Raw genomic sequence first — 26,608 nt, 5'->3', positions numbered from 1 at the left:
AATTGCAGCAATTGCGATTTTGTATCTAGATGGTTCATTTAGCAGGTTTCTCTGCGTACCAGGTTTGGAATAAATAGAAAAAAAAATACTCATGTAATAATAAAATTTAGTTTTTATTAAATAACAATTATAGTTAAATAATACAAAAGCATTACATATAAATAAGTTAAAGGTTGTTCGCCCCTTAAACTGGCGATTTTAAGAGGTAAACAAGCTATTACTGGTAATCACACTCTCTTACTTCATCTCATGTGTTTAAAAAAGAAAGTAGTATGCAGTGTTTGGAAAGGGTATTAATAAAAATAAAAACGGTAAAGCAGGTTAGAAGAATTAGTAAATAACCTTAATAACGAAATTTAAAAAAAAATGGTCCCTTTTGCCAATATACAGATTAAACCTCCGTACAATTCTAACGGATTCTCCAAATCACAAATCAATATAAAAACATACCTAATCACTCCAAATTTTTTCTTACAGATATGGCAACTTAATAAATTTGAATATCTTCATTTTAATTACACAAACAATAAATAACTTCTGTGTTTTTTGGCTTAATATACTAAGTAGTTTAGTATAGAGTGCTGTTAATTGTATATACCAAAAAATCCAACCATGTCTTTTGTTCGACAAACCAACAATTCCATTTGCCGAACAAAAATCCCAGTAAATATTTTACATTTATACAAAAATATGAACATTTTAAGTTTCTTAACATAACATGTCAGTCAGTGTGAGTTTTTTTTTTGGAATAGTTAAGAGACTAAATTATAACCTAAAAGGCTCCCGATCGGAAAGAGAAGACTTTTTCTTTCTAGTTTGGCTTGTGGGAGTGTCTGTGCCACCCGTGGAACGTTTTAGTAGTTTGGAAACTGCTGTCTGTTGATCCGGATGTACGGGTGTGTTGGATCCTGAAGGTGTCCGGGTCCTATGAACAGAAAATTCGTTATAATTTGACCAAATACAATATTTTTCATTTATATGAGGAATTAAGCTTGTATATTACGTTTAGAACTGTTTTATTCAAGTATAACTGTAATGAGTAACATCTTTAAGTAATGAGTACCTAACATCTTTAATACCGATAATAGGCTGTGCAATAAGTTTTGCGTTTCGATAATAGAGGGCGTTCCTACTAGCCTATTTTTATGTTGGTACACTCTTCATATGACCGTATGTCAAGTTTTATTTCAATATGAAGGGTACAGGCAAAGAAGGTGCTATGTCAAAATAATAAGTTTCGAGAAAAATAGTTTAAGAAAAAAGATTAAGACTCTCTGGTGTTTGTTTATTATTTATGCACTAAAAAAACCATAAAATCCTTTATAAAAGGTATATTTGTTAAAATCCCTATACAGGGCTACATCACAGAACAGAACTAGTTTTCAATCGGTTGACCGATCATCATCAGTGTTTGCCTAAAATGTGTATACGCTGTGAGCTCGTATGTAGAGGGGATATTTAAAAATTCGCGAGCGCCAGTAGTGACAAGTCTGTAAACGTTTACTGGAAATTTGACATAAATGTCAAAGTGATTAATTTAAAATTAAAAATAAAAACATTAATTATAAAAAATATTAGTTGGTCAAAGCTGTGGTACTTATATATTTTTACCTTAAATATACTTACGCTTTAAATACTGAATTTAAGTTTTTTAATGTTCCGTAATATGTAATTATAAATTAATCTATTAATCTTAGCGCCATCTACACGATAATTGTGAAACTATCCGAAGTAAGAAATTAATATTTCATCAATAGAACGTCAAAATGATTAGGAAAATCTTAAAAAAATCGATTACAATTTAATTACTTTTTTGCATTGTAAATATTAAGCGATAAAAATTAAATAATAAATTTAAAAATTACCGGTAAAAGTTGCATTACTAATCCGCTAGGAGCGACACCAGCGAAGCTCAGAGCGTATAACTTAAATCTAACATGCTAACCACCAAAGTAAAAAATATTTGGGTAAAAACCCTTTACAATTAATCCGTCATAGGAACATAGAAATAAGATGTGAAATTAAACATGAATGTTTAAAATATCCAATGTTTCATGCTCTAGGTACCATTGATCATGACTCTATGGTAGCAAGTGACTGTATGTAGCAAGTACCATTGAGCTGGAATTTGACTTGTTCACATCATGACTGTATGGTAGCAAGTGACTTGCTACATACAGTCACTTGCTACCATACAGTCATGATGTGAACAAGTCAAATTCCAGCTCAATGGTACTTGCTACATGCAGTCACTTGCTACCATAGAGTCATGATCAATGGTACCTAGAGCCAGTGGCGGCCCGTGAGGTAGTGCCATAGAGCCATGGCACTACCTTGCTAACTATGCAGAAACATATTTTTTATCTTAAAAACATTTTAATGCCTGTTTATTTTTTTTGTGAATATTTCTCTTTATTTTTATAAATTATATCAAATCTGGCAACTGTGTAGCGCAATGCAAATCTACCGACTACCCGGATAAAGGATGAAAATCATAAAAATCCCAGTGCCGAACGGCATAGTGGCTCGTGAGAAAAGAGAAAGATTGTATGAGCATCCTGTGTAAGTGACAGAGAGAGAGAGAGCGGTATTGCACTTTTAACATACGTTTAAATTGGAGTCTCCGTGCCAGGCTCGAAATCTCCAAAAGGGAGTTAGTGGATCTTAAGATACAATGTTTTAGATCTACATATTTCTAGTTTCTTTACGCGTTCGCTTGACGCTATTGTGTTTATTGTCTACTACTGTATTGTATATTTGTGTTTATACTCTACTATATTTTTTAATTTGTAATTATTAGTTAGTGCGTTGTGATCGTGGGTGTCGTAGGTATAAAAATAATATTTTGATTATTTTCTACGTTTAATTTATTTATTGACAATGAATCAAATTAGTATATTAAAAAACTCTTTTGGTGGTTTTTCGTTAGAAAAAAAAACTACAAATTAAAGAACTCGGTCGGCCTTTACCCGATTTAAAAATTGGAAAACAAAGTGGAAATGGACAAAAACTTCGCTGTCGTAAGTTTAATAAAATTATTTATGATAAAAATAGCTGGTTGTGTGGTTGCGAACAAACTAATAAACTCTTCTGTTTTGTATGCGTTTTGTTTGGAGGTGACGAGACTTGGTCAAACAAAGGCACCGATGATCTTGTACATATATGGGAGAAATTGAAATCCCATGAAAAATCTAAAGTGCACATGAATAACGTTTTTAGCTTTTCAATGCTTGGTAAGTTAAATATAAAAACCCAATTAAATTCAGCTTATCGTGATACTCTATTTATATTTTATATCCTTTTTGACCATATCGTAAAACCGCCACAAAAAATTTAGGCAGCTGCCCGGATTCTGGCACTACCTTCCTAAAGTTTTACGAGCCGCCACTGCCTAGAGCATGAAACATTGGATATTTTAAACATTCATGTTTAATTTCACATCTTATTTCTATGTTCTTATAACGGATTAATTGTAAAGGGTTTTTACCCAAATATTTTTTACTTTGGTGGTTAGCATGTTAGATTCAAGTTATACACATTTTAGGCAAACACTGATGATGATCGGCCAACCGATTGAAAACTAGTTCTGTTCTGTGATGTAACCCTGTATAGGGATTTTAACAAATATACCTTTTATAAAGGATTTTATGGTTTTTTGTAATAAATATTTAAAGCCAACTACAGGAAAAATTTTTTCCTCGTGGATTTATGCACTGACGAAAACTCATTTATTTACTAAATTTGCTGGAATGACAGCGATGGCATCAGTCTACGTGTACAACATGACATAGCATTTTTTTTGCCGGAACCGCGCGGACTTGCGACCTTCTTAGCATGACTAGAGAAATCTAAATATATTGTTATTCCTAACTCAACACGTTCATAGCCGGTGAATGATTTATAGAATGGTAGTCGAGATCGCTGGCTAACAGAGGAAACCAGAAACTCATTTTCTGCAAAAATTGACATAGCACCTTCTTTGCCTGTACCCTTCATATGTCAATTCATTATTTGTTTATAAGCCATTTACCATTTGGTATCGACGTGTCACGGTATTTTTTTATAATGGAAAAAATAAACCATCATGCAGTGATTTAATTTTTTACACATTGATCCAAAAATTACCCACAAATCTCTCCTCTATTATCTCTTCAAGGTATATGAAAAACTCATCCTAAATCTAGATAGCCATAGCCATGCTATTAGTGTCCATCATCCGTAACGGATAGGCACCATAAGAAGAAGGCGATATTATTGGTTGGGCGCCAAACAGGAAAAAAGAGTGGAATGAACATATTAGCAGAATCAAAGAAAGAAGAATAGAGATAAATCGCCAACGGAATGGAGAAGTATAGGCCCACCCCAAAAAAGATAGAGCGAATATCTTTTATGCCTATTGCCGTTAAAAACTATGATGTTTAGGATTTTATTGTCTCTATGAATCTCAGATATGTCGCTGGGAAGGTTGAGTTTAACGACGTTCTACACTTTCGGCAAAGAATTAAGGATTTGCATGAAATTTTAGTATGTTATAGTTTACTTCAAAAAACTAAGACTTGATTTTTTAAAAATTGTTTTACCGTGCCGTTTAATTACTATTAAGGGTCAAAGTTAAGTTTTAACACGGGCTCTTATGGGAATTCTTAAAAAGTTAATAACTTTTGACCCAAATTTACGATTTTTAATTATTTGTGCTTAAATTAAAGGTTTTTTGGTAAGGAATAACATATTAAAAAATGAGGATTGTTTACCGTCCCATTTATTTTTTATTTATTTATTATAATTAATTCCGTAATTTCCGTAATTTATTATAATTTATTTTTATAAAGTATTCAATACTGAAACATATGATTTGAGTATTCTGCTATAAATGCATTGTTACCAACTTTCGCTTGCATATAAGTTTCCTCTCCTTTCCTCTGAGAGGCATACCCCGCAACGAAGGTGTAGAACGTCGTTAATTATTCTCGTTTCCTGGAAGATTTGACATACGGTTAAAAATGTTTTACTGTAATGTTGTAATGTTGGACACTCGTTAAAGTATGGGGGGTTGTCTCTTATGATTAGGTAAATATGTGTATGACGGTGTGACCAAGTCGGAGTCATATGTTTTTATAATCACATCATTTGCATTGTTTCTTGAAATGAAATGTAGGCAATCATTATTCTTATCTTAATTTACTACATACTACGAATTTTCGAAAACAGAGACGATATTATCACAAGAATCTGCTGAAAAATAATTACACATCGCATGCATACATAAGTATTAATTCAAAGTATTAATAAAAAAGGTTAATGCATTACCTAGAGGCTGTCCTTAGCGAAGGGGCAACGCCAATAGTCACTTGTTTTACTTTGCTTGAACTTGCACTCCTTTCGAGAAAAAATTAAAACATACAAGCAAGTTAGTACATGTTATAGGTTGTTACGCAAATCGAAAATCGAAGACAAAAAAATATGTAAAGTAAAATATACAAGGCAGTGTCCAGAAATATTAATGATATTAATGGGGTTTAGAAATAACATTTTTTTGTTGTTTTTAACACGGTACTAAAGTTTGTACTTATTTTTATCCGACATCATGACAGTCGTTACAAATAATTTGGAATTTGGTTATGAAATCTTCCTTCGAGTAATAATAATAATATTGCATGGCATTTTTGCCGGGGAGATCCTTTCGGACAGTTCCGGCGCCATTTACATCTTTAACCCTGTTTCAAGTAACATGTACCGATGTACACTAGCCCAGGGGACCGACGGCTTTACGTGCTCTCCGAGGCACGGTGAGACGGCTCGTGTCATTATTTTAAATGAAAATGGTTTGTCTTTGGCAGGGCTCGAACCCACGTGCACTGGCATATGAGGCCAGCGAATATGCCGTTACTCCCCGGCCGCTCACACGGCCACGCCGCTTCTTTGGAGTATGTTATGTTAAGTTATATCTCGAAATTTTCCAAATATGCGCTGTATGAATGAATGTCACTTTCAAACTTCAATGCTGTATGCTTATGCAATACTGTATGGATGCTTAAAACTCAGCTTCAGATAATACTAACAAGGCTGTATGTCATTTTTCAAGGTTGTATACAAGTTTGTTCAAGCTCGTAGCAAGTTTTTGCTAATTTAAAAGTTTCCATATATTCACAATGATAAGTTTGAATAAGTTAGTGAATCTTCTTGAAAATCTCTAGGCCATAGGGCATTTTGAACTCAGTTTATTGCAATAATTTTATGTTTACTGACAATAATTCATGATCTAATAGTCTCGCAGTGGTGGATCTTCTGCCGGTATTCTGTAGCAGTCTTCTTCGATTCATCATAGTCAGAGTGTTCTTTTTGGTGGTAATTCAAGGAACACTGTCTTTCTAGAGTTCTAAACTGTTCTCTCCATGAAGAGGTGGCATTGGTTTCCTGTCGTTTCTTAGGATTTTATTTAGTTTCCACACATGGTGCATATTTTTACTATTTTCTTCTTGCTTTACATGATTGTCCCATTTCTCGAGTGCTTTTAGAGCTCGTCTTGAATCTGCCTAATTTAATCTGTTTGCTCTGGGTCTTGTCCCTTTAAGCTCTTGATTTTATGGCTTTTTTCTTTTCTCTGTCCTTCACCCTAATTAGTTTCCTCAGCTCTTGGCTGATACCTCCGGATATACCTCTGTTGCAGATATGTTCGTTCCTCTTCAGTAGTGCTGTTGTTTATCAGTTCCTTATGGTTTTTTCTAAGTCAGGGCTCTTGCCTCTAGATCTCTGGGCTATTTATGGTTGAGATGTTTCCGATTCCTTCGCTGACTATTCTTTTGAAGGTTGAACACTTTGTCTTATTCTTTTTGTACGTTGAGGGGTGAACTTCTTCCCTTGTACCAATCTCCAACCATCATAATTGTAGGTTCTTCTGTATAAAGCATGCGCCCAGTTCTTCGTCTAATAGGGAATCTCTGGATCTGACGTGATCGTTATTGTGGTTTGTCTCATTTGAACTGAGCTCACTGATATTTGCCTGTTCGTATCAGCATACGGTAGCCTTTTTAACAAGATATAATTTAACAAGGCGAATTTTGTTTATAATAATTAGACATCAAATTCAGGGCAGCTTCTAATTTTTGTTCGACATCTCCAAAGCTTGAACCTTGGGCTGTGATCCCTAAGTCGTCTGCGTATAAGAAGTTTCTAGTAAAAGTTGGCGTTGCGTTGGTTGATCATGGCTATATAGGTTGAAAAGTATGTGCTAGTACGCTACCCTAAGCTAAGCTGTTTGTTTAGGTTTACCAGCGAGTTTTTCTAGTAGACGAGTAGTAGTCTAGTTGTCAATTTGAAATTACGTTAGTTGGTATTCTAATCTAACGTAGTCCTACAAGCAAAAATTAAATGCTTAATGGAGGTTTTACTAATATTTCTGGACTCTCTTAAATATACACTTAAAGCAAACCTTTGAATTATGTAAAAATCAAAAACCTACACACATGCTGCAAAAAATGAACGGTCTCATGCAAAGACAGTAGCATTATTACTATAATATTGGAATATAAACTGCTTCACGTTATTTCTGGACATTAGTACAGACAAATATTTTGCAACAAGACAATAGTCTCTTTTACACATACTCTATTCTAGTTTTGGAATATAACTAATAATTATTATACATTCATAATAATAATATTAATACATTAATATACTCTTCATAGAGACTGAAGACCAGTATATTACCTACAGTAGCGGGGAAAGAGAATAAGGAAAAGTCAGATAAATTTTGTGCTATGTAGAAGAAGTTCTACACATCGCAAAAGTTCTCAGTTGCTAAAAGGGATTAAAGTGATAAAGAGTGGGTATAAAGTAGTCAACACCGACCGTTGATAATATGGAGATAAAGATGAGGCGAAAAAGAAAGTAAGTAAACCACAAAGTAAGGTAGTAGAAGTTAAAGGATAAGGATTTGGCAAGAGTGTTTAAGGGTAGAGTGCTGGAAGAGCTTGAGGAAAACGATAAAGTCAATGACTGTTGGGAAACACAACAACAAAGTCGTGGTACGTGCGGGAGAGGTACGAATTCATACAGACATTTTATGAACCATACAAAAGGATTAAAAAAAAAACAAACATTTGTACTTATGTAATATAGACCTGGATCCCGCGTACTAAAAAAAGTTGATTAATAACAAGCTGAAAATTTGTTAATAGCTTAACGGTGTCTAGTCGGACAAACTTTGATGTATGGGAACACTGGAACAGGGGAAGTTTTAATTGTAGAACAAGTTAACCATTTGGAACGTCAGACTACGAAAACGTTCCATGTATTTTGTCGGACAGAACTTCCAGGAACTTGCATAAAATTTTAAATTCGAAAAAAATGTTATAAATCACAACAGAAGATAATTTAAAACATGTATCAAAGATAAAAAAGTTTTGTTTGTTTTTCGTTTGGCCCCTAAAGACGATTAAAAATTCAAATTATACCAGCCAGCCCAAAACGCGTCGTGACATCATCGGGCTATATGTTTATATTCTGAACCAACAAAGTAAACAAAATTGTATATGTATAATTTTAAATTAGACATTATAAACGTCAGTAGAAAATGCAGTTATGTGATGTTACAAGTGTTTTTGATCGTTTGAACTATTCATAGAAAATTTGTACTTTTACAAAAGGTTTTATTTTCCATAGTAAACCTTCCTTCCTTTCCTTCAATAACTATATCAAACTCCAATCTCAACCAACTGGTATATATTATTACAATGACATACGATAAATGTCATTAGAATATAAATATTTTTCCTTTATTCCGCAACGACGAGCTGGCCAAATACCCAAGTAGGTGGAGGCCAATAAAATAAAGAAGAAGCAGAAGAATATACCTAAATATAACCATAAACGGAACCATATAGTTAAACTATGTCACGTCACGGGTCGTTTGAACTATTTTAAAATACAGAAGACTTTAAGTTTGTACTTCTACCGTTATTATGAGTTTTTGAAGCGTGAAATTTTGGAAATCCCATTTTTGTACAAAACTGAACATTATTATGTAATAAAAAAATGTGCAAGTTCCCTATTGATTTGTTACCATTTCATTAAACTCTCATGCAAAAATCATTCTGGTGTTGATCACCAACTGGGCATTCTAATGAGTGGAACACGAAGAACATGTCAAATGACAGCAATCATGTTGGTTAGTAATAGCAGTCTGATTTTTGCATGAGAGTTGCAATAATGAAAGGGCAACAAATCAATTGGATGTTCTTTCCGACAAAATACATGGGACGTTTTCGTAATCTGACGTTCCAAATTTTTAAAATGTTCCACAATTAAAACTTCTTCTGTTCCAGTGTTCCCGTACATCAAAGTTTGTCCCACTAGACACCGTTAAGCTATTAACAAATTTTCAGCTTGCTGTTAATCAACTTTTTTTGGTACGCGGGATCCAGGTCTAATATAGCGAAAGAAAGAAATTAATTTGTCTTGTATTTTATGTGCATTTGTACGAATGTTATAACTATCATTAACACTTGTGAAGCAGTTTATTTCATTTATCAAGGCAACTGTGTAAAAATATGAACCTAAAATTATATTTCCCACAATACAATAATAATATAGTAGCAGTATAATAAATACATGCATCGATCTGTTCACGGCTATCATTAATCCTACCTAATTAGTTTAGGAATTCTCGTTTTGCTTGCTGATGATTTTCTGTCAGGTTAGTAGAAAAAGCATAAAAATATTTCAGTTAGTTTTACTCATCAAAAGTAAACACACAAAACACACAAACATCTAAAACTTTTGTTAAACCACGATTAAAAAAAAACAACGAAATTATTTCACATTTTTTGTTTGTATAATACTTTTTCTACAATCAAAGTAAGCATGAATATCCCTATAAAACATATGAAAAGCGATTACATAACTACATTTTTGATGTAATTATATACAAAAGGGCAAATAGAAAATTGCTATAAAAATAATCATGCAAAGAGTAAAAATACTCGAATGTCAGCGACAAACACCAACTTCAAAATATTGAATATATTTAATGAAACGTTTAATAAATTTATAACATAAAAACAAGAAAAAAGAGCATTTCTTCTTGTAAACAACTTTGTACCATATCTTGTTGCCAACAGTTTCTTTATTGGTAGTTTTAGGATCTCTTCTGGTTCAAACCTCAGTTGTCCAGTAAATTCCTGCCTTACATCACTTAGCACACTGCAATGGCATAGTTTGTGTATAGCAGTCTCTTATTCTTCTATTTCGCCTTTTGTGCACCATGGTTCATTGACCTCACCTAGTTTGTATAGGTGATTTCGTAAACGACAATTTTTAATCTCCCGTTTATTAAAGTTATTGAAGTCTTGAACGTTATTGAACTTCAAGAATCAATGGTGGTTCTTCTTCCCTCCCGTCTGTTCCACATACCTTATCTCTTTCGTCTTCCAGGTTTTTTTATTCTTCCTCTTTACTAAGTACCCGGTTAAAGTATTCCACCCATCCATCAATACATGATTCCTTGTTGTTAAGAGACCACCATTTGGACTTCTGTATTGATTTGGAAGTTGCCTTGAATGTTTTTCTTTTGATGTTGATTTTGTTAGAGAATGCTCTGAAGTCTTTCTCTCTGTTAAGGTTTTCTACATGTGTATTTAACTTCCTTATTTAAATGGTTTTTTGTGCGCGTGTGTAGTCGTAGTAGTGTAGTAGGCGCGTGTGTAGTACTATGACGCAGAAGTCTAGTAGGAGTCTATATCTTTCTAGTCTTCTTCATTTAAATTTTGAGTCCATAGTATGTTTATATGTTTTCCGAATACCGTTCTGCAACTGTTGCATCTCTCAAATTTTGCACATTCCACTTATTTCTATCACAGTAGATTCTCTATTTCCTAACATCTAATATAGATGGCGCATATGTATAGTTTCCATTCCGAAGTGCTAAATTTGGTTAAGAGACCTGCCTTCCTGTCTCAGAATTTGTCTTCACATCTATCTGATCAGCCTCAATAAAGGAGAAAGCATCTAGCGCTGGAGCATAAACTTCTAAACAGAAATGACCAAGCTTTCATCATTTCTAGCGAATAAACTTTATCAGTAGCATAAAGCATTTGTATAGCAATACATTATTTAACATTTAGATTGATAAGATTCGTATATTCATTACGAAGCAATGAAAGCTTGTTAATATAGCTAGAAAATAAGAAATATTGAATCTTTGGAAAAGCATTGGAAACGCATGAAGTGATGAGCGCGCTAATAACCGGCAAAATAACGCAAAAGATGGAAAACATATTAAGATTGATATAAAAAGAAATGAAACTAGTACAGGCGGGAAATTTAGCGATAAAAACCTATAAATTTCCATTACTGTTTCCCACCTTTAGACGTATCAGAGGAGTATGTCAACTAAAACTGTCACTGTCAGGGTGGAAGTTGCCAAACTCATCCAAACCAGTCCGATACGTCTAAAGGTGGGAAACAATAAATATAATGCAAATGTATAGGTTTCTATCGCTAAAATGTCCACCACTACTAGTTTCATTCCTTTTTATCTAACTTAGTTTCCATTAACTTTCCATGTTTTCCATCTTTTGCGATATTTTACCGGTTATTATCGCGCTCATCACTGTATATGGACTTTGTTTTTAATTTTGTTAAAAAAATGATTGTAGAAAAAATATTTTAAAAACAATAAATGACATATGTTAGTATCAAATTATTGAAATTTTTTTTGTCATTTAATATAAAAATTATTAATTCAATACACGAAACACAAAAACATGCTGTTAAAATCTATCAATTACCCAGAAGAAAATGTCATGGAGCAAGAACTTGAAGTAGAGGGCGAATCGGGGTCAAATTCTTCACTTTTTCCTTTATATATTGGTATGCGAGACCTTTTATAACGAGTATACTTGGTTAAAATAATGTTTTAATAGATAAAAATAAAATTTATTAAAACTTCAACACAACTGAAAAGTCCAAAGCTGTTTCACGATATTTCACGAAAGACCTAGTCACGGTTTTAATGTTTGACTGGTGTATTTAAATAAAAAATTATCAATATTAAAAAGTGTAATCAAAGCATAAATGCTTTGAAAACTCGAATTATTTTGCTTCTAAAAGTTTAGTTAACATAAACTTCCAGATATATATGTCTAAAAACTACAGTTTTATTTTGCTTATCGAATAATAACCAAAGTAGATAGAACAAACAAGTAATGAATTTATCTTATGAGTCGTGTAAAACAAAGATTAAAATCGTAGTACTATAGATAAAACGAGCTAGTGAGCCTAGTACGGATATGACTAGCCAATCTTAGGCATTGGTATAAACACTCATGGAAAAAACGGAATACAACACATCTCATATGAAGTTAAGAATCATGTGCAATAATATCTTCTTGTCAATAATACCAGAGGAATGGAGAACGAGCATTATGATCGTCCTTTAAAGAATGACTTAACTAATTATAGAGGAATTAACTGGTTAAGTACCCCTATGAAACTCTTAGAGAAAGTAAGAACAAACAAGCTGATGATACTTAATGTATCAGACGAATAACAAGTTTTCATCGAGTAGGGCAATCTGATTCAATCCACCCACTACATAATAGACAAGTATCATTAGATATAATAAAGCTGATAGTAAACATATGTAAGAAGCAAATCTGAAGTAAAATTAAAAACAGAAGCAACAGTATCCATTAAAATAATAACTGGGCTTAGATAAAGAGACTTAAAGAGATAAAGCAAATAAAGATAGTATGCTATGCAGATGACTTAATTCTGAAAGAGGAGAATGAAGTAAATCTCCAAAGAAGGTTAAAATTATTTTAACTGTAAGACTTCATTGGACATGTAAATATTTTGCTGTGTTCTTGACGGGGTAGTTTCCCAATAAGATATATGTTGTTTTCGGATCCAGGTTTTATTTCTGTTAGTCCAGGTTAGATCCAGTCGTCTTCGGACTAAAATGTTTTGTAGCTGATCCTCTTCTGACAAATTCGCGTCACCTCTTATATCGATGTATATATGGGGGAAGTCCAATAGGGCCTCCATAGCATCTATTGGTGTGCCCAAAGCTCCTGTAATTCCAAGGCAAATAAGTCTTTGCACCTTGCATAGTTTGAGGATGAAACTTTTTTAGCAACTTTGGCTATCATACTAATATTGCTTATGTAATAATTGTTGGTTCTACTATCACGTTATAAATCACATACATCATGTCTAGTAATCACCACTCTCTTGGTTATTCATTCTATCTGCTGATTCCAAGTAAGCTTTGAGTCTAGTACACCTTAAGATTGTATGTGGGTACTATATGGTGAGTCATCATCCATATACGTATTACTATGGAATTTAAAGAGGTTAAAAGCCAAGGGACCTTGTGGCTTGTAGTTTTGTAATTGTAAGAATTCACCAAACATGTGAAATCGGCAAATAAGTTTGCAGGAATTAAAAAAAAAAACATTGTTTTATGATGACTTACATAGCTAATATAAACCTCTATAAAGTATGATTGGTAACAAAAATATCTTGATTATTTGAAACTCACCAATAATATTCATGAATAAAATTATTTATGAATAGAATTAGGCATTTGTATTCGATAAGCCAAATAAAATTGGATAAGTAATTTTAGTATTCTACAATAATTTATTGAATTAATTAATTTATTATTTATTATTAGGTGGTTAATTAAAAAATATTTTAGTTTTAAGATTGAACTAACATTATTAATTTGTTAAACTATAAGTTGAATTTATACTTCAGATAAAACATGTTAATATATTTTTCGAAATACTTGTATTATAAAGTTATTCATTAAATTTAATAAAATCTTTTATAACAGGTATATATTATTAAGATCCCTTAAATGGCTACATCATAAAATCACACGATTTCGATCTAAAAAGATCATCCTCAGTGCTGCTAACAAGTTTATAACATGCTGAGCCACTAAAATCTGTGGGTAAAAACCCTATAAATGTTGTACAGTTAGTTATGAAAGATTTACATTATTATGTTTAATTTGATAACTTAAAAACAGAAATGAAGGAAGAAAATAAGGAGACCAGAAGTGATATAAAAGAACTAAAAGAAGAGAAAACAAAATAATGAAGAAATAAATAATATAAGACTAGAAATCCAAAAAAAGATAAGACTTGATAGAAGAAAATGAATGGATTAAAAAAGAAAATAAAAAGATAACAGAAGATATAAAAGAACTTCAACGAACAATAGAAATAATGGATAAAGACAAAAGGAAAAATAATTTAATTATTAGTGGGTTAGAAATAGATACTGACCATTCAGCAGCACTGAAAGAAAGAGCAACAAATATGATTGGAAAGCAAGTAAATATTAATATTTTAAGAGCATGTAAGATTGGAATTAGAACATGCTTAATAGAACTAGGAAACGGAGAAGAAAAAACAGCCATTCTACGAAATAGGAACAATCTAAATAATGTTGAACCCAAGAAAATATGGATAGCAAAGGACCTTACCAAAAATTACAGTGGATGGTAATAAATGGAGATGGAACTACAATGAGGAAAAAGTAGTGGAGGTAGCCAGTCCAAAAAACTAGCAGAGCGACAGAGAAGAGACGAAGTAGAGGCCAGACAAGGATCAGAAAACAAGGAAATTACGAATACACTGGACAATGAAAATAAAAGTATAGACTTGATTAGTGATAAGATTAGGTTTAGGAATTTAAAATGGTAAACATACTAATAGAAATAGGATGGGTGGTGGAAATATAGGTAGTGTAAGTAGTATAAGAAGTAGTAGCAATACTACAACAATAATGAAAAATCAAATACTAATTTTGTAAATGACGAATCAGAACAAATAGGAATAGCGACATGGAACGTGACCTCTCTAAATGGAAAGAAAATAGATAATATGTACCTAAACTAAACCCAAATCCGACACCTGAAAGGGTATAAGGAAGGGGAGAAAGAAAGAATGTTTAATTTGAAGTGACGGTTCAAATTGTCCTAGATATAGCATCAGGCTTCACAGGACTCCCCATACAACACGTGGGCTGCTCAAGTTCGGAGGATATGTCCTCACATTACGAACAGTAATTAACAACTGATTAGAATAATTACTGTCCGTAATGTGAGGACATATCCTCCGGACTTGAGCAGCCACGTGTTGTTTGGGGAGTCCTGTGATGCCTGATGTTATATTTAGGACAATTTTAACCGTCACATCAAATTAAATATAATAATGGAAATCTTTCATAATTGTACAACATTTAAAGGGTTTTCACCCACATATTTTAGTGGCTCAGAATGTTATAAACCTGTTAACAGCACTGATGATGATCTTTTTAGACCGAAAACGTTCTGTAATTTTGCTGTGAGCCACTTTAAGGAATTTTAATAAATATAAACTGTTCATAAAGAGTTTTGCCAAATTTGTTGTATTATACGGTTATTTATTAAATGTTTTTTAATAACTTGGTTAACCACCTGATCACCTAAAAATTTGAATCTGACAGTTTCTTACTAGTTTGAATCTTTCCGTGGACTACGACTTTTCAGCCGGAAAGAATAAGTTGACTCAGGGCTTTTTCGTCTGCAAGAAGTCCTTTATATATAACTTTTATCCCTTAGCAATTTTACCCTTCACCAGAAAAAAAACTTTCACCAGAAAAAAGCTGCATTTATGGACGAAACAATATATAGCAAATATTGGTAGAATAATTCGACAAATGTTTGACATATCAGTCTGATTACAATCCCTTATGAGATTAACACTACATTACTACATAAAGTAAATAAAGGAGGAATGTACATAATATGTATTATAACACTTCTGATTTTCAGTTAGGTAGTTATGAATAAAATGGAGTGGAAACAAATATTTCTACCAGCTTTATATGTACCATCGTGTTAGGTTGGAAGCAAATTAAATAGGGCTCTTATCAGGGCTCCACCATTGTTCTACACATGGTTTTTTGAGTTATTCAACTCTCATCAGGAACACTTGCAAATGAAATTTGCGGTTCACCTAGTTCGATATCTAAGAGAAGCCTCCTGAGTTCTTGTTGCTTGGGATACAGGTCGCTGCTGGCGTACGCAGGCATGTTATGTTGCTAAAACTGTCAAACATATTGCATTTCGTTTCAGTTTGAGTGTTTGAGCTACCACCAGTGTTCCTGATGAGAGTTAAATAACTCGAAACACTTGTAGAACAATGTTGGAGCTCAAATTGAAATGAAATGCAACAGTTTACTTTTCAACGTAAAGAGTGTTGTCAAGAGTAAACTGTAGATGTATTGTCGGAATAAAAGTTATTCCTAACATATCGAAGACAAGCCTCCGGACTTCTTGTTGCTTCGTATAGATATTCTCAATGTATTGACAGCTCTCCTTCTTAGGCGAAAACTTAAACGGCGGCGACGATAGGGAGATAAGAAGATGATCAAGCCCAAGTGATAAGAATTGCAATTTCACCTTTATAAGTGAATATCACCTTTTTTCACTTCTTAATCTTGAGCATTCTCCGTTCCATGGCTCTCATGAGTCAATTGAAGTTTGTGGACTATGCTTTTGTTAAAAGCTCATGTTTCAGTTCCACATGTCAGAAGCGGCAACACGTACTGATCGAACGTTTTTGCCTTTAAAGTATTTGGTAAGTTTGATTTAAATACTGTTTGTAATCGACCAAATGTTGCCCATGCTAAAGATCATCATCATCATCATCATCATTCTCTTTGCCTTATCCCTATGCGGGGTCGGCTTCCCTAATTGCATTTCTCCACACAATTCTATCCTGGGTCATATCAATATTAATCCCCTTTACCAACAAGTCCTGCCTAATCGTCTCCCCCCACGTCTTCTTTGGTCTTCTTCTCCTACTCCTTCCAGGAATCTGTACTTCAGCTACTCTTCGTATTGGATGATTAACGTCTCGACGTTGAACATGACTAAACCATCTCAACATATGCTCTCTCATTTTGGCATCAATTGGTGCCACACCTAGACTTCCCCTAATATACTCATTTTTAATTTTATCCTTTCTTGTCACTCCACTCATCCATCTAAGCATTCTCATCTCTGCCACATGCATTCGTTGTTCCTCTTTCTTTTTCACTGCCCAACATTCAGTTCCGTACATCATAGCCGGTCTTATGGCTGTTTTATAGAATTTTCCTTTCAGCTTCATTAGAACTTTTCTGTCACACAACACACCACTCGCTTCCTTCCACTTCATCCATCCAGCTCTAATTCTACTGCATGCATCTCCATCTATTTCCCCATTACTCTGTAATACCGATCCCAGGTACTTAAAACTATTGCTATTTAAAATCAGTTCACCATCCAAAGATACCATTTTATTTGTAGTAACTCCATCTTTAAATGAACATTCCAAATACTCTGTCTTTGTCCTACTAAGTTTTAAACCTTTTTCCTCCAGAGCTCGTGTCCACTGTTAAAGTTTTTGTTTTAAGTCTCTTTCACTATTTCCTACTAACACGACATCATCAGCATACATTAAGCACCATGGAATGTTACTCTGTAGTTTCGCTGTTATCTGATCCAAAACTAATGAGAATAAATAAGGTGATCCAAAACTAATGAGAATAAATAAGGACTAAGCACCGAGCCTTGGTGCAATCCTACTTTCACATGAAATTTATCAGTCTCTCCCACACCTGTCCTAACACTAGTCGTTACTCCCTCATACATATCCCTCACAATCTTGACATATGCACCAGGGACTCCTTTCTTATTGAGTGCCCACCACAGAATCTCTCGAGGAACTCTATCATATGCTTTCTCAAGATCAATGAATACCATATGAGCGTTTGTTTCTTTACTCCTGTATTTTTCCATCAACTGCCTTATAATGAAAATTGCGTCTGTTGTTGATCTGCCCTGCATAAAGCCAAATTGATTTTCGGATATGTCGGTCTCTTCACGTATCCGTCTATCAATTACTCTCTCCCATATTTTCATGGTGTTCATTTTATAGCCCTGTAGTTTGTATTGGGACCGTGCAAGTTCGGCAAAGCGACCCCTATTTCTTCGCTCTGTACTTTTATTCGCACTTTTAATTATATTGGCCAATTATATTAGTCCTGGTTACTGGATAATTGTCAAGGCCATAGTCCAAAAAAATAGTGAGAAGAAAAAATAAGATTCAGGTTATGTTATGAAAACGTGAACAATTGTATGTAGTAAATAAAATTAGTTATTAAAATGCAGTACTGCACTCAAAATACAATTAATTAAATTTACCTTTCTATAATAATTGCATATCATATCAATATTGTGGAGCAATATATAATTTTTCTGCTTCAATGACAGAAGGTATGAAATATACGTCAATCTGACAATTTCAATTGACAATATGAATTATTTAAGATAGTTGCAATATTTCTCCGCGACTCGCGCACGGTCGTTTCTCGTTTCCCTTCCAAGTACTTGCACACCGCGAATACTGCTGTATATCTCCCTTGTTTTTGTAGACAGGTACTATACTGCTTCTCCATTCGTCTGGCATTTGTCCAACTTCCATAATTCTATTCCGATTCTAATCTGATTAAAATCTTTTGCTTTCTTTGCTCTCTGTTTACAAATCATGCCCACGCTAAAGAACATCTTCTATTTAAATCAGACTTTAGGTTAAGCTTTGACAGATCGATTTTTTGTCTTGGGTATATAAATACGACTCAACCTTTTCTATATTATTATTTTCCAAAGTTATATTCTTAGTTATATCTAGAGATTCGTTGATTAGATATTTAGTTTTTTCTAGATTTTCTAGATTTTTGTGTTTGGATAGTAAGAATTAGATAACTCGGTTTTTTTTCTAATTTCTCAGTGTTATTATTACTTAAGTAATATTATCATCTTTAGAGATTGTAAATTGGTGAAATAAAGGAGTTATAATCTTAAAAGTTATTGCTTTCTCGATTAAGCAATTGGACAGAAGGGTAGGTATTTCATTCTACCAATATTTGCACAAATAAAACACACTACAATATTTAGCTTAAAATGTAGGCCCCACACCGCATTAATTGTTGATTTTAAAGCGTGCACGTCGAATATCTTTTACCTTGGCGTGGATATTCCTGTTAAAGTGGGTATGCTCGATGCTCTGGGTATCCCCGACGATCTAATAATGTTATAGGACAACATGCCCAAATTAGTCACTTTTAAGTCATTCGATGATTATTCCACAATAAAAAATTATAGAAAATAAAAAAGGAACGTGTATAAAATAAAAAATATCAACAAGAGTTAATGAATAAATAATGTGAAATTGTAAGTATGTATATAGAAATCATCTTAACAATACATCGTAATCCAACAGTTCGTAACCACACAAATGGTAACGACGACAGTTCGTAACTATACTTATTCGTAACGTCAAAATTGAATAATGTTTATTTTTGTTAAGGTGGAAACCAACTTGTATTACGGTTGCAATTTAAATTACGCTTATTAATTTAACGAACCAGCATCAGAATAAACATTTTTAACACGTTTCATATTTCGTGGAGAAATAAATTTGGAAAATTGTTTTAAAATAAATATACATAGGAATAGGTATAGTTAGGAACTGTCGCCGTTACGAAGTGTTGACGTTACGAATTGACGGTGTTACGAATTGTCCGTTACTATTTGTGGCGTTACGAGATGTCATGAAAATCATCTTAAAATAAATCTTTGTGATATTTATTCATTGTACATAACAGTTTAATCAATATAATTTATTGTGGAACATCATTTCGTTATTTCTACCACCTACGAAAATGGTGATGCGATGCACATGATATTTCAAATTAGTAAAAAAAAAATAATATTATAATTCGCTTCCTGCAATTAGTTTTATCAATATATCAATATCAGTACTTTATTTGCACGAACTAATATTTTCCAATTTTAAAAACATCATTTTTAAATAATAGTGTACTTTGGTCTACGGTATACAAGGAAGATAGCAAGGCGAGTATTACGCTTAGCACACTCAGCCATTTCTACTCAATCCCTATCTTCACCCCCCGACCGGTGACCTGAGCAACCTCATCGGATATTTGGTAACCAATCCAAGTGGAAGGACCAGGGCTGACTAAGAAAGGAAATATGGGAATAATCGAAAATATTCTCAAAACTTTGGCAGACATTTGTAAAAACTTACTACATCGAAGAAGTAATATTGTAGACCTATTAGACTGTCTGATCCAGTCAGAAAGAGACACCGGTGATTTGACGGATCAAATAAAAGCTTTAAAAAGCGAAAGAATTCAGTTTAGATATCGTTCTGACAGGGCGAGAAGATAAACTTGAAGAAATATTAAGAAATTGGCAAAAACTATTTAACGATAAGTGTTACATTAGTTCGGATGGCAAAATTGAAGAACTCGAAGAAAGTCTAAAAGCGCAGGAAAAACCAACGAAAGATGCAAATCAGGTAATCCTAGATTTGCAAAAAACAGTTGAAGACAAGCGATCAACGAGAATTATGTTTACGAATTGAATAGCGTTATTCATGGATTAAAGGACCAAATTCAGGAAACATAGGATACAGAAGGGAAAATCCAAGGGACTTCTACGGCCGATTAGAACAAACCATAGACCAAGTACAAAAACCGGATACGTTGATATTCTTAGATGACTTGAAATTGGTAGAGAAAATCCTTATAACTGAAGTGATTGTTGTATTGAGTTTTCAAAATTAGAAAACTATTGTTACTTTCATTATATTATACTATAAATACTTTATTTAAATTGTAAATACTTTTAGTTTTTCAGTTACTGTTCTATTTAAATATTAGTAAAGTAATATTTGAACAAACTCACCTTCCAACGGGACTAGCTGGAGATATCAAACCGCTTGGTGTGCGTGGCCTAGAGCCAGAACCGTTGATGCTTTTAGTCGTCGAAAGAGCTGAGCTTCTTCCTGATGTTGGTGTCCTTCTTGGTATTCTCGATGGAGTAGCATCATCTACAAGGAAGTAATATTAATGCACGAAGCAGGGGTGTCCGTAAATAAATCAAAAACCAACAATTGTGAGCATAGATAGAAGAAATAACAACCAGACAGACCTATAAGTTTGTTGTCACACTTATACAAATTGCTAACAAGAATAATAACCCAAAAACACAAAATAGAATAATTGCATAACACAAAAACTTGATTTATATCAATCGGTTGAACAAGCGGGATTTCGAAAAGGGTTTGGTACTAACTATCACTTACACACCATCAGAACACTGGTAGAAAAAACCACAGAATATAATGTACCTTTACATATGCCATTTATTGACTTTCACAAGGCTTTCGATAGTATTGAAACCTGGTCCATTTTGCCCCCTAAGGGATGCTCGAATAGACTCACGGTACACTACACTCATTAAAAACATTTATGAACAGGCCACATTCCACATCAAAATCAATGAAGACGAAAAAACCAAAAAATACGCCTTGGTAAAGGTATTAGACAAGGTGATACTATTTCACCAAAACTTTTTACCTTAGAATTGGAAAATGTATTCAAACAGCTCGACTGGGACGAAAAAGGTCTAAACATTGATGGTGCACGTTTGGGTCATTTGAGGTTTGCGGACGACATAGTATTATTCAGTACAGATATCAAGGAACTGGAGCAAATGATGAAGGAATTAAACCAGAAGTCAAATAAAATAGGTCTCAAAATGAATCTTCAGAAAACAAAAATAATGAGTAATGTACAAACTAATCTTGTTATTGACAACGTCAGTCTTGAAAATATAGACCACTATATACAGGGTGAGGCAAATAAAGGGCCTATTAGAAATATCTCGAGAACTAAAGGCAACAGAATCATGAAAATTTGTGTTAAGGGATTTTGAAGAGTCATCTGTTTAATGAAAATATTTTCATTTATTTGCTACTTCCGGTTATACCGGAAGTTGCTTATAACTTCGTTTTTTTAAATTGGACACCCTGTATATTTTTACATTATTGGATTCTCTTCGATGTCTTCTTTCTTAAAATATGAGGTTTTGTAATGTTATACAGGGTATTTTAAAAGATAATTACGTTTTTTTATTAATTTCGTAGCAACATTCATACCCTGTAGAATTGTAGTAGTTTGACATCTAAAACTCTACTTACGTTCAAATGATTTTTAATATAGTCTACTATTGTTAAGAATCATTAGTATAGCTAAATTTTTAATTTTAGTATACAGGGTTGGTCGAAACTCGAAATGAGTATTTTCTGAGTTTTCTTAAATGGAACACCCTGTATTTTAGTATTGTAATGAAATGATATTTTATGGTACTTTTTATTTCTTAAGCATTCCCTATACCTAACTGCTTTAATTTGTGCTTAATTGTTAATCGCACCAACAATCTTAACTACGTAGTTATTTTGATAGCTAAACCATTATTGGTAATTTTAAGGATTAGTCTGGATTAATATGTATTTATTTCTGAAAAAATATTTGTGATTGAATATTTTCACGGCCAACCTAATAAAATTTTACGTATTTTTTGTTGCAATTAATGTTTAGCTTAAATCACCAATAACTGACAAATTAAAGCAGTTAGGTATAGGGAATACTTATAAAATAAAAAAGTACCATGAAATATCATTTCATTACAATACTAAAATACAGGGTGTTCCATTTAAGAAAACTGAGAAAATATTCATTCCGAGTTTTGACCAACCCTGTATATTAAAATTTCAAAATTAGCTATACTAATGATTCTTAACAATAGTAGACTATATTAAAAATCACTTGAACGTAAGCAGAGTTTTTAATGTCAAACTATTACAATTCTACAGGGTGTGAATGTTACTACGAAATTAATAAAAAAACGTAAATATCTCTTAAAATACCCTGTATAATATTACAAAACCTCATATTTTAAGAAAGAAGATATTGAGGAAAATCCAAAAATGTAAAAATATACAGGGTGTCCCATTTAAAAAAACGAAGTTATAAGCAACTTTCGGTATAACCGGAAGTTGCAAAGAGATGAAAATATTTTCATTTAATAAATCATCCTTCAAAACCCCTTTATTCCAATTTTCATGATTCTGTTGCCTTTAGTTCTCGAGATATTTCTAATAGGCCAGTTACCTGCCTCACCCTATATATCTTGGCCATACTATTAAAATCGGCAAAGAAAACCAAATAGCAGAAAAAAAAGACGCATACAGTTGTCTTGGGTAGCTTTCGGCCAGTTAAGCTTTATCTTGAAGAATAAGGATATACCAATGTGTCTAAAACGTAGAGTTTATGACAAATGTATCTTGCCTATAACTACATATGGACTGGAGACCATGGCCTTTACAAAGAAAACCTTAGAGCAGCTCAGTATAACCCAAAGGACGAATGAGAGGGCCATGCTAGGAATTAGTTTGAGAGACAGAATTCGAAATATTGACATTCGTGAAAGAACAAAGATTACTGATGTCGCAGAACGTATAGCAAGGCTAAAGTGGCAGTGGGTCGGACATGTTGCCAGAGATAATCCCGAAAAATGGACACAGAGACTAACAAACTGGAGACCAAGAGAGGAGTAGGCAGACCGCAGAAGAGGTGGGCAGATGATATCAAACAAGTCGCGGGCAAGCAGTGGATGAGAATTGCCAAGAGTAGAAATCGATGGAAGCAAATGGAAGAGGCCTATGTCCAGCAGTGACGAACACAGGCTGAAGAAGAAGAAGTCATTATCAGAATCAATTTGTGTATCTGGGCCCCCTTATAACCAATTCCAGAGGATGTAGGCTGTAGGAAGCTGATATGGCAGGGAATGGTGCAAAGAGCGAGAGCCCGGGGATGATCACCAACAAGGTATCTGGACCACATTACAAAAGAGGTCGGCGCTCCACTAAACCATTGCTTCAGAGTTGTAGAGGATATAGGAAAATGGAGAAAGTTGAAGAGAAATTATTGAAAATTCAAGATGGCACGATGTCCGAATCAGACGATCTAGTAGGAAGAAGTTTTGGGAAAATTTCATTATTCTGTAACCGTAAATATCTAGGAGGAATAGCTAATTCAAAAGATAGGTACGCAGCCAAATGGTATAGACCAGTGATACTCAACCTGCGGCCCTCTAGCGTTTTTATGCGGCCCGAAGGCTAACTAAAGGGCCCTGTGATCAAATTATTTGTCAAATTTCACGTGTTTTCTCTAATTATTATTTGATAGTGTGCCGATGTGTTTGAGGCATGTTTGGGAGTGAGGCAGACAATTTAATGCCTTTAATTTTAAATTATATTGAAATTTCTAAGAACTCTGATTAAAAGCAAGTTATTATTAACGTTTAATAATAAATTATTAAAGTTAATGAACAAATACTCATTTTAAAAATATTCAATACTTATTTACTACATTGCAACGACCCATTTAGTAATCACAAGAAAAATTCAGTTCCTGATTAACAAAAAAAAATTAAAATAATTGTGACCTTGAAACAACGCCCTGTATATTAAAATTTTCAAAATTCATCTGCACATTTAAAAAGAGCATAAAAACTAAATATAATTGCTCGCTTCAATTTTTTGCGCAGACAATTTAATGACATTAATTTTGAAATAATTATATCGAAATTTTTGTTTTAAAAGTACGAGTTCTTAAAAGTTTCGACATAATTTCAAAATTACAGTCATTGGATTGTCCTGCACAAAAAATGGAAGCTCCATTAAAGCTCTTTTCAAATGTGCAAACGAGTTTTGAAAATGTCAATATACAGGATGTTGTTTCAAGGTCAAAGTGGATTTATAATTTTGTTTAATCCGGACCTGGATTTTTCTTGTGATTAGTTGTTGGGTGGTTTGGATTCTAAATATGTATCAAATATCAAAAAAATATACAAGGTGGTTCTTAAGTTATGGGTCCAGAAAAAAATGGGCAAAATCGATAAAACACCCTGTAACTCGGCTATAAAGTCGGTGGAGCAATAAATTTAGTATGCCTAGAACCGCCTCATTTACCTCTATTCACCATTCAAGTATTTCTTCTTCATCTTGAGTGCGGCCCGCAAGCTGTGGCAATAGCTACTATGTGGCCCACGAAAGAAAAAGGTTGAGTATCGCTGGTATAGATTATCACAAAGGAGATAACCATAGCAAGAACAGATGGTCCATAGACACAATTTAATCAAATCCTTTTAGCTGGTACAGTATTTTATATTACCTGTGCTATCCAAAGAAAGGTTCGATCCGTGCCTAGACGGCGGCTTGCTGCCCGGCCTGCTTCCAGTCCTGGATTGGGGCCTAGAATTACTTCTTGAACCGCCTGGAGTTAACGTTGACCTGTAGGACGGCTTCCTGGGAGTACGGAATGTAGAACTTTCGTTATCTGAGAGAGAGTCTGGGGTTCCAGCTGAGAGAGACGATTTCGATGTTCTTGGTAGGCTGCCCATGGGCACTGATCGCTGGGAACGTTCTCTGACCTGGTGAAAAAAGTATAACTTTAGCTTCCCATTCAATACGATTATAAGGTTGATACTTTGCTATTCTAGATTAATTCAAGAGCCTAGTATTAAAAACGTGTAATTTCAATGGGGTTTTTACATAATGACCAATATATGAGCATAATCTGCTCCAGCTATATGTACAACTAAACCATTAAAGTCATGCATTTTTAATTTTAGACTCTTTGAGTAAAGCAAAACAAAAGTTTCCTTATTCGAGATTATCTTATTACTAAATAAAATGTCTACAAAAATTATTAAAATAAGCTGTTCACCAAAATTAGTAAAGTAATTTTTGGTGTAAACACATTATTGCTTGTGAAAATAATAGACAGTTTACTAAACTCATATGAAACCGACCAAAAACTCTACACAAATGATAAAAAAATTGTTTGAAAGTGTGTAAAAGATGTTTTTAAGTGTCACGTAACCTCAATTCTTTTTAAAGTTTTTAGATTTTTTTGGCTACGAGAAGCCCAATATTATTTAATCTAATACCGCATTAAAAAGTTCTTATTCCTCTTATTTTTCCTACTTCCTTGACTTACGCCTATTCTAGTTCATGCCGTTTCAGTATACTTATGTGACTATTTCGCTCCTTTCTTCTGTCTAGTATCCCGTCTTCAATGTTCTCGAATAACTTTCTCTGAGGTCTTTATTTCATTGTCTGTCTCATAGTTTTTTCTGTGATATCCTTGACTCTCTTGATTTTACTCGTTTCCCTTAAGCTTAAGACCTCTTGGTATCCTATGAGTTTCACTAATATCCAGACACTTTCCACTTCTATATAGCCATAGTTTTCCAACAGTATTCCTAAATTGTTAAAATTCCCATCTTGCTTAAATATTTTGCGAGCCACTTGTTTGGCAGAAACATTGACCGAACGCCGAAGAGATCATCGCTATACTAACATAATAAAATATATCTACCAAAATGCCACCGTTAGCATAAGACTATTCGAACAAGAAACAAATTCTGTATTCAGCGCGGAGTACGGCAAGGAGACACCGTCTCTCCAAAGCTATTCACGATGCTTTTAAGACATACTTATAAGAAGGTAGATCTAAGCTAGTATAGTATCAACATAAATGGAGATAACGTTTTATCCAGAAAAGTAACTACAGCAGACCCTCGACATCAAGCTGATCTGCTACCAAAAAAATTCACTCAAACCGAACCCAG

General features: G+C 33.6%; 1 protein-coding gene across 37 annotated transcripts in view; it reads right to left on the bottom strand.

Annotated features, from left to right (window-relative positions):
- Window positions 1-94: 94 nt before the first annotated feature.
- LOC114327522 (microtubule-actin cross-linking factor 1) overlaps window positions 95-26,608 on the bottom strand; it is an 865,580-nt gene continuing 839,066 nt past the window's right edge. For 26 of the 37 annotated variants that reach the window (XM_050648743.1, XM_050648753.1, XM_050648735.1 and 23 more), the window contains 7 exons: window positions 25,147-25,405; window positions 20,813-20,957; window positions 19,065-19,124; window positions 11,787-11,879; window positions 9,646-9,687; window positions 5,308-5,376; window positions 95-925 (listed from right to left, as the gene is read on the bottom strand). In XM_050648743.1, the coding sequence (XP_050504700.1) occupies window positions 766-925; window positions 5,308-5,376; window positions 9,646-9,687; window positions 11,787-11,879; window positions 19,065-19,124; window positions 20,813-20,957; window positions 25,147-25,405 (828 nt within the window). In that variant the 3' untranslated portion in view covers window positions 95-765. Of the gene's footprint in view, window positions 926-5,307; window positions 5,377-9,645; window positions 9,688-11,786; window positions 11,880-15,506; window positions 15,576-19,064; window positions 19,125-20,812; window positions 20,958-25,146; window positions 25,406-26,608 lie in introns of all 37 variants that reach the window. The other 11 variants (XM_050648739.1, XM_050648741.1, XM_050648751.1 and 8 more) reach the window with 11 other exon arrangements.

This window comes from Diabrotica virgifera, chromosome 4 (genome assembly GCF_917563875.1).
Source record: "Diabrotica virgifera virgifera chromosome 4, PGI_DIABVI_V3a".
Lineage (NCBI taxonomy): Eukaryota > Metazoa > Arthropoda > Insecta > Coleoptera > Chrysomelidae > Diabrotica > Diabrotica virgifera.
Note: the sequence above shows the minus strand (reverse complement) of the source record. Positions and strands in the feature narration are given on the sequence as shown.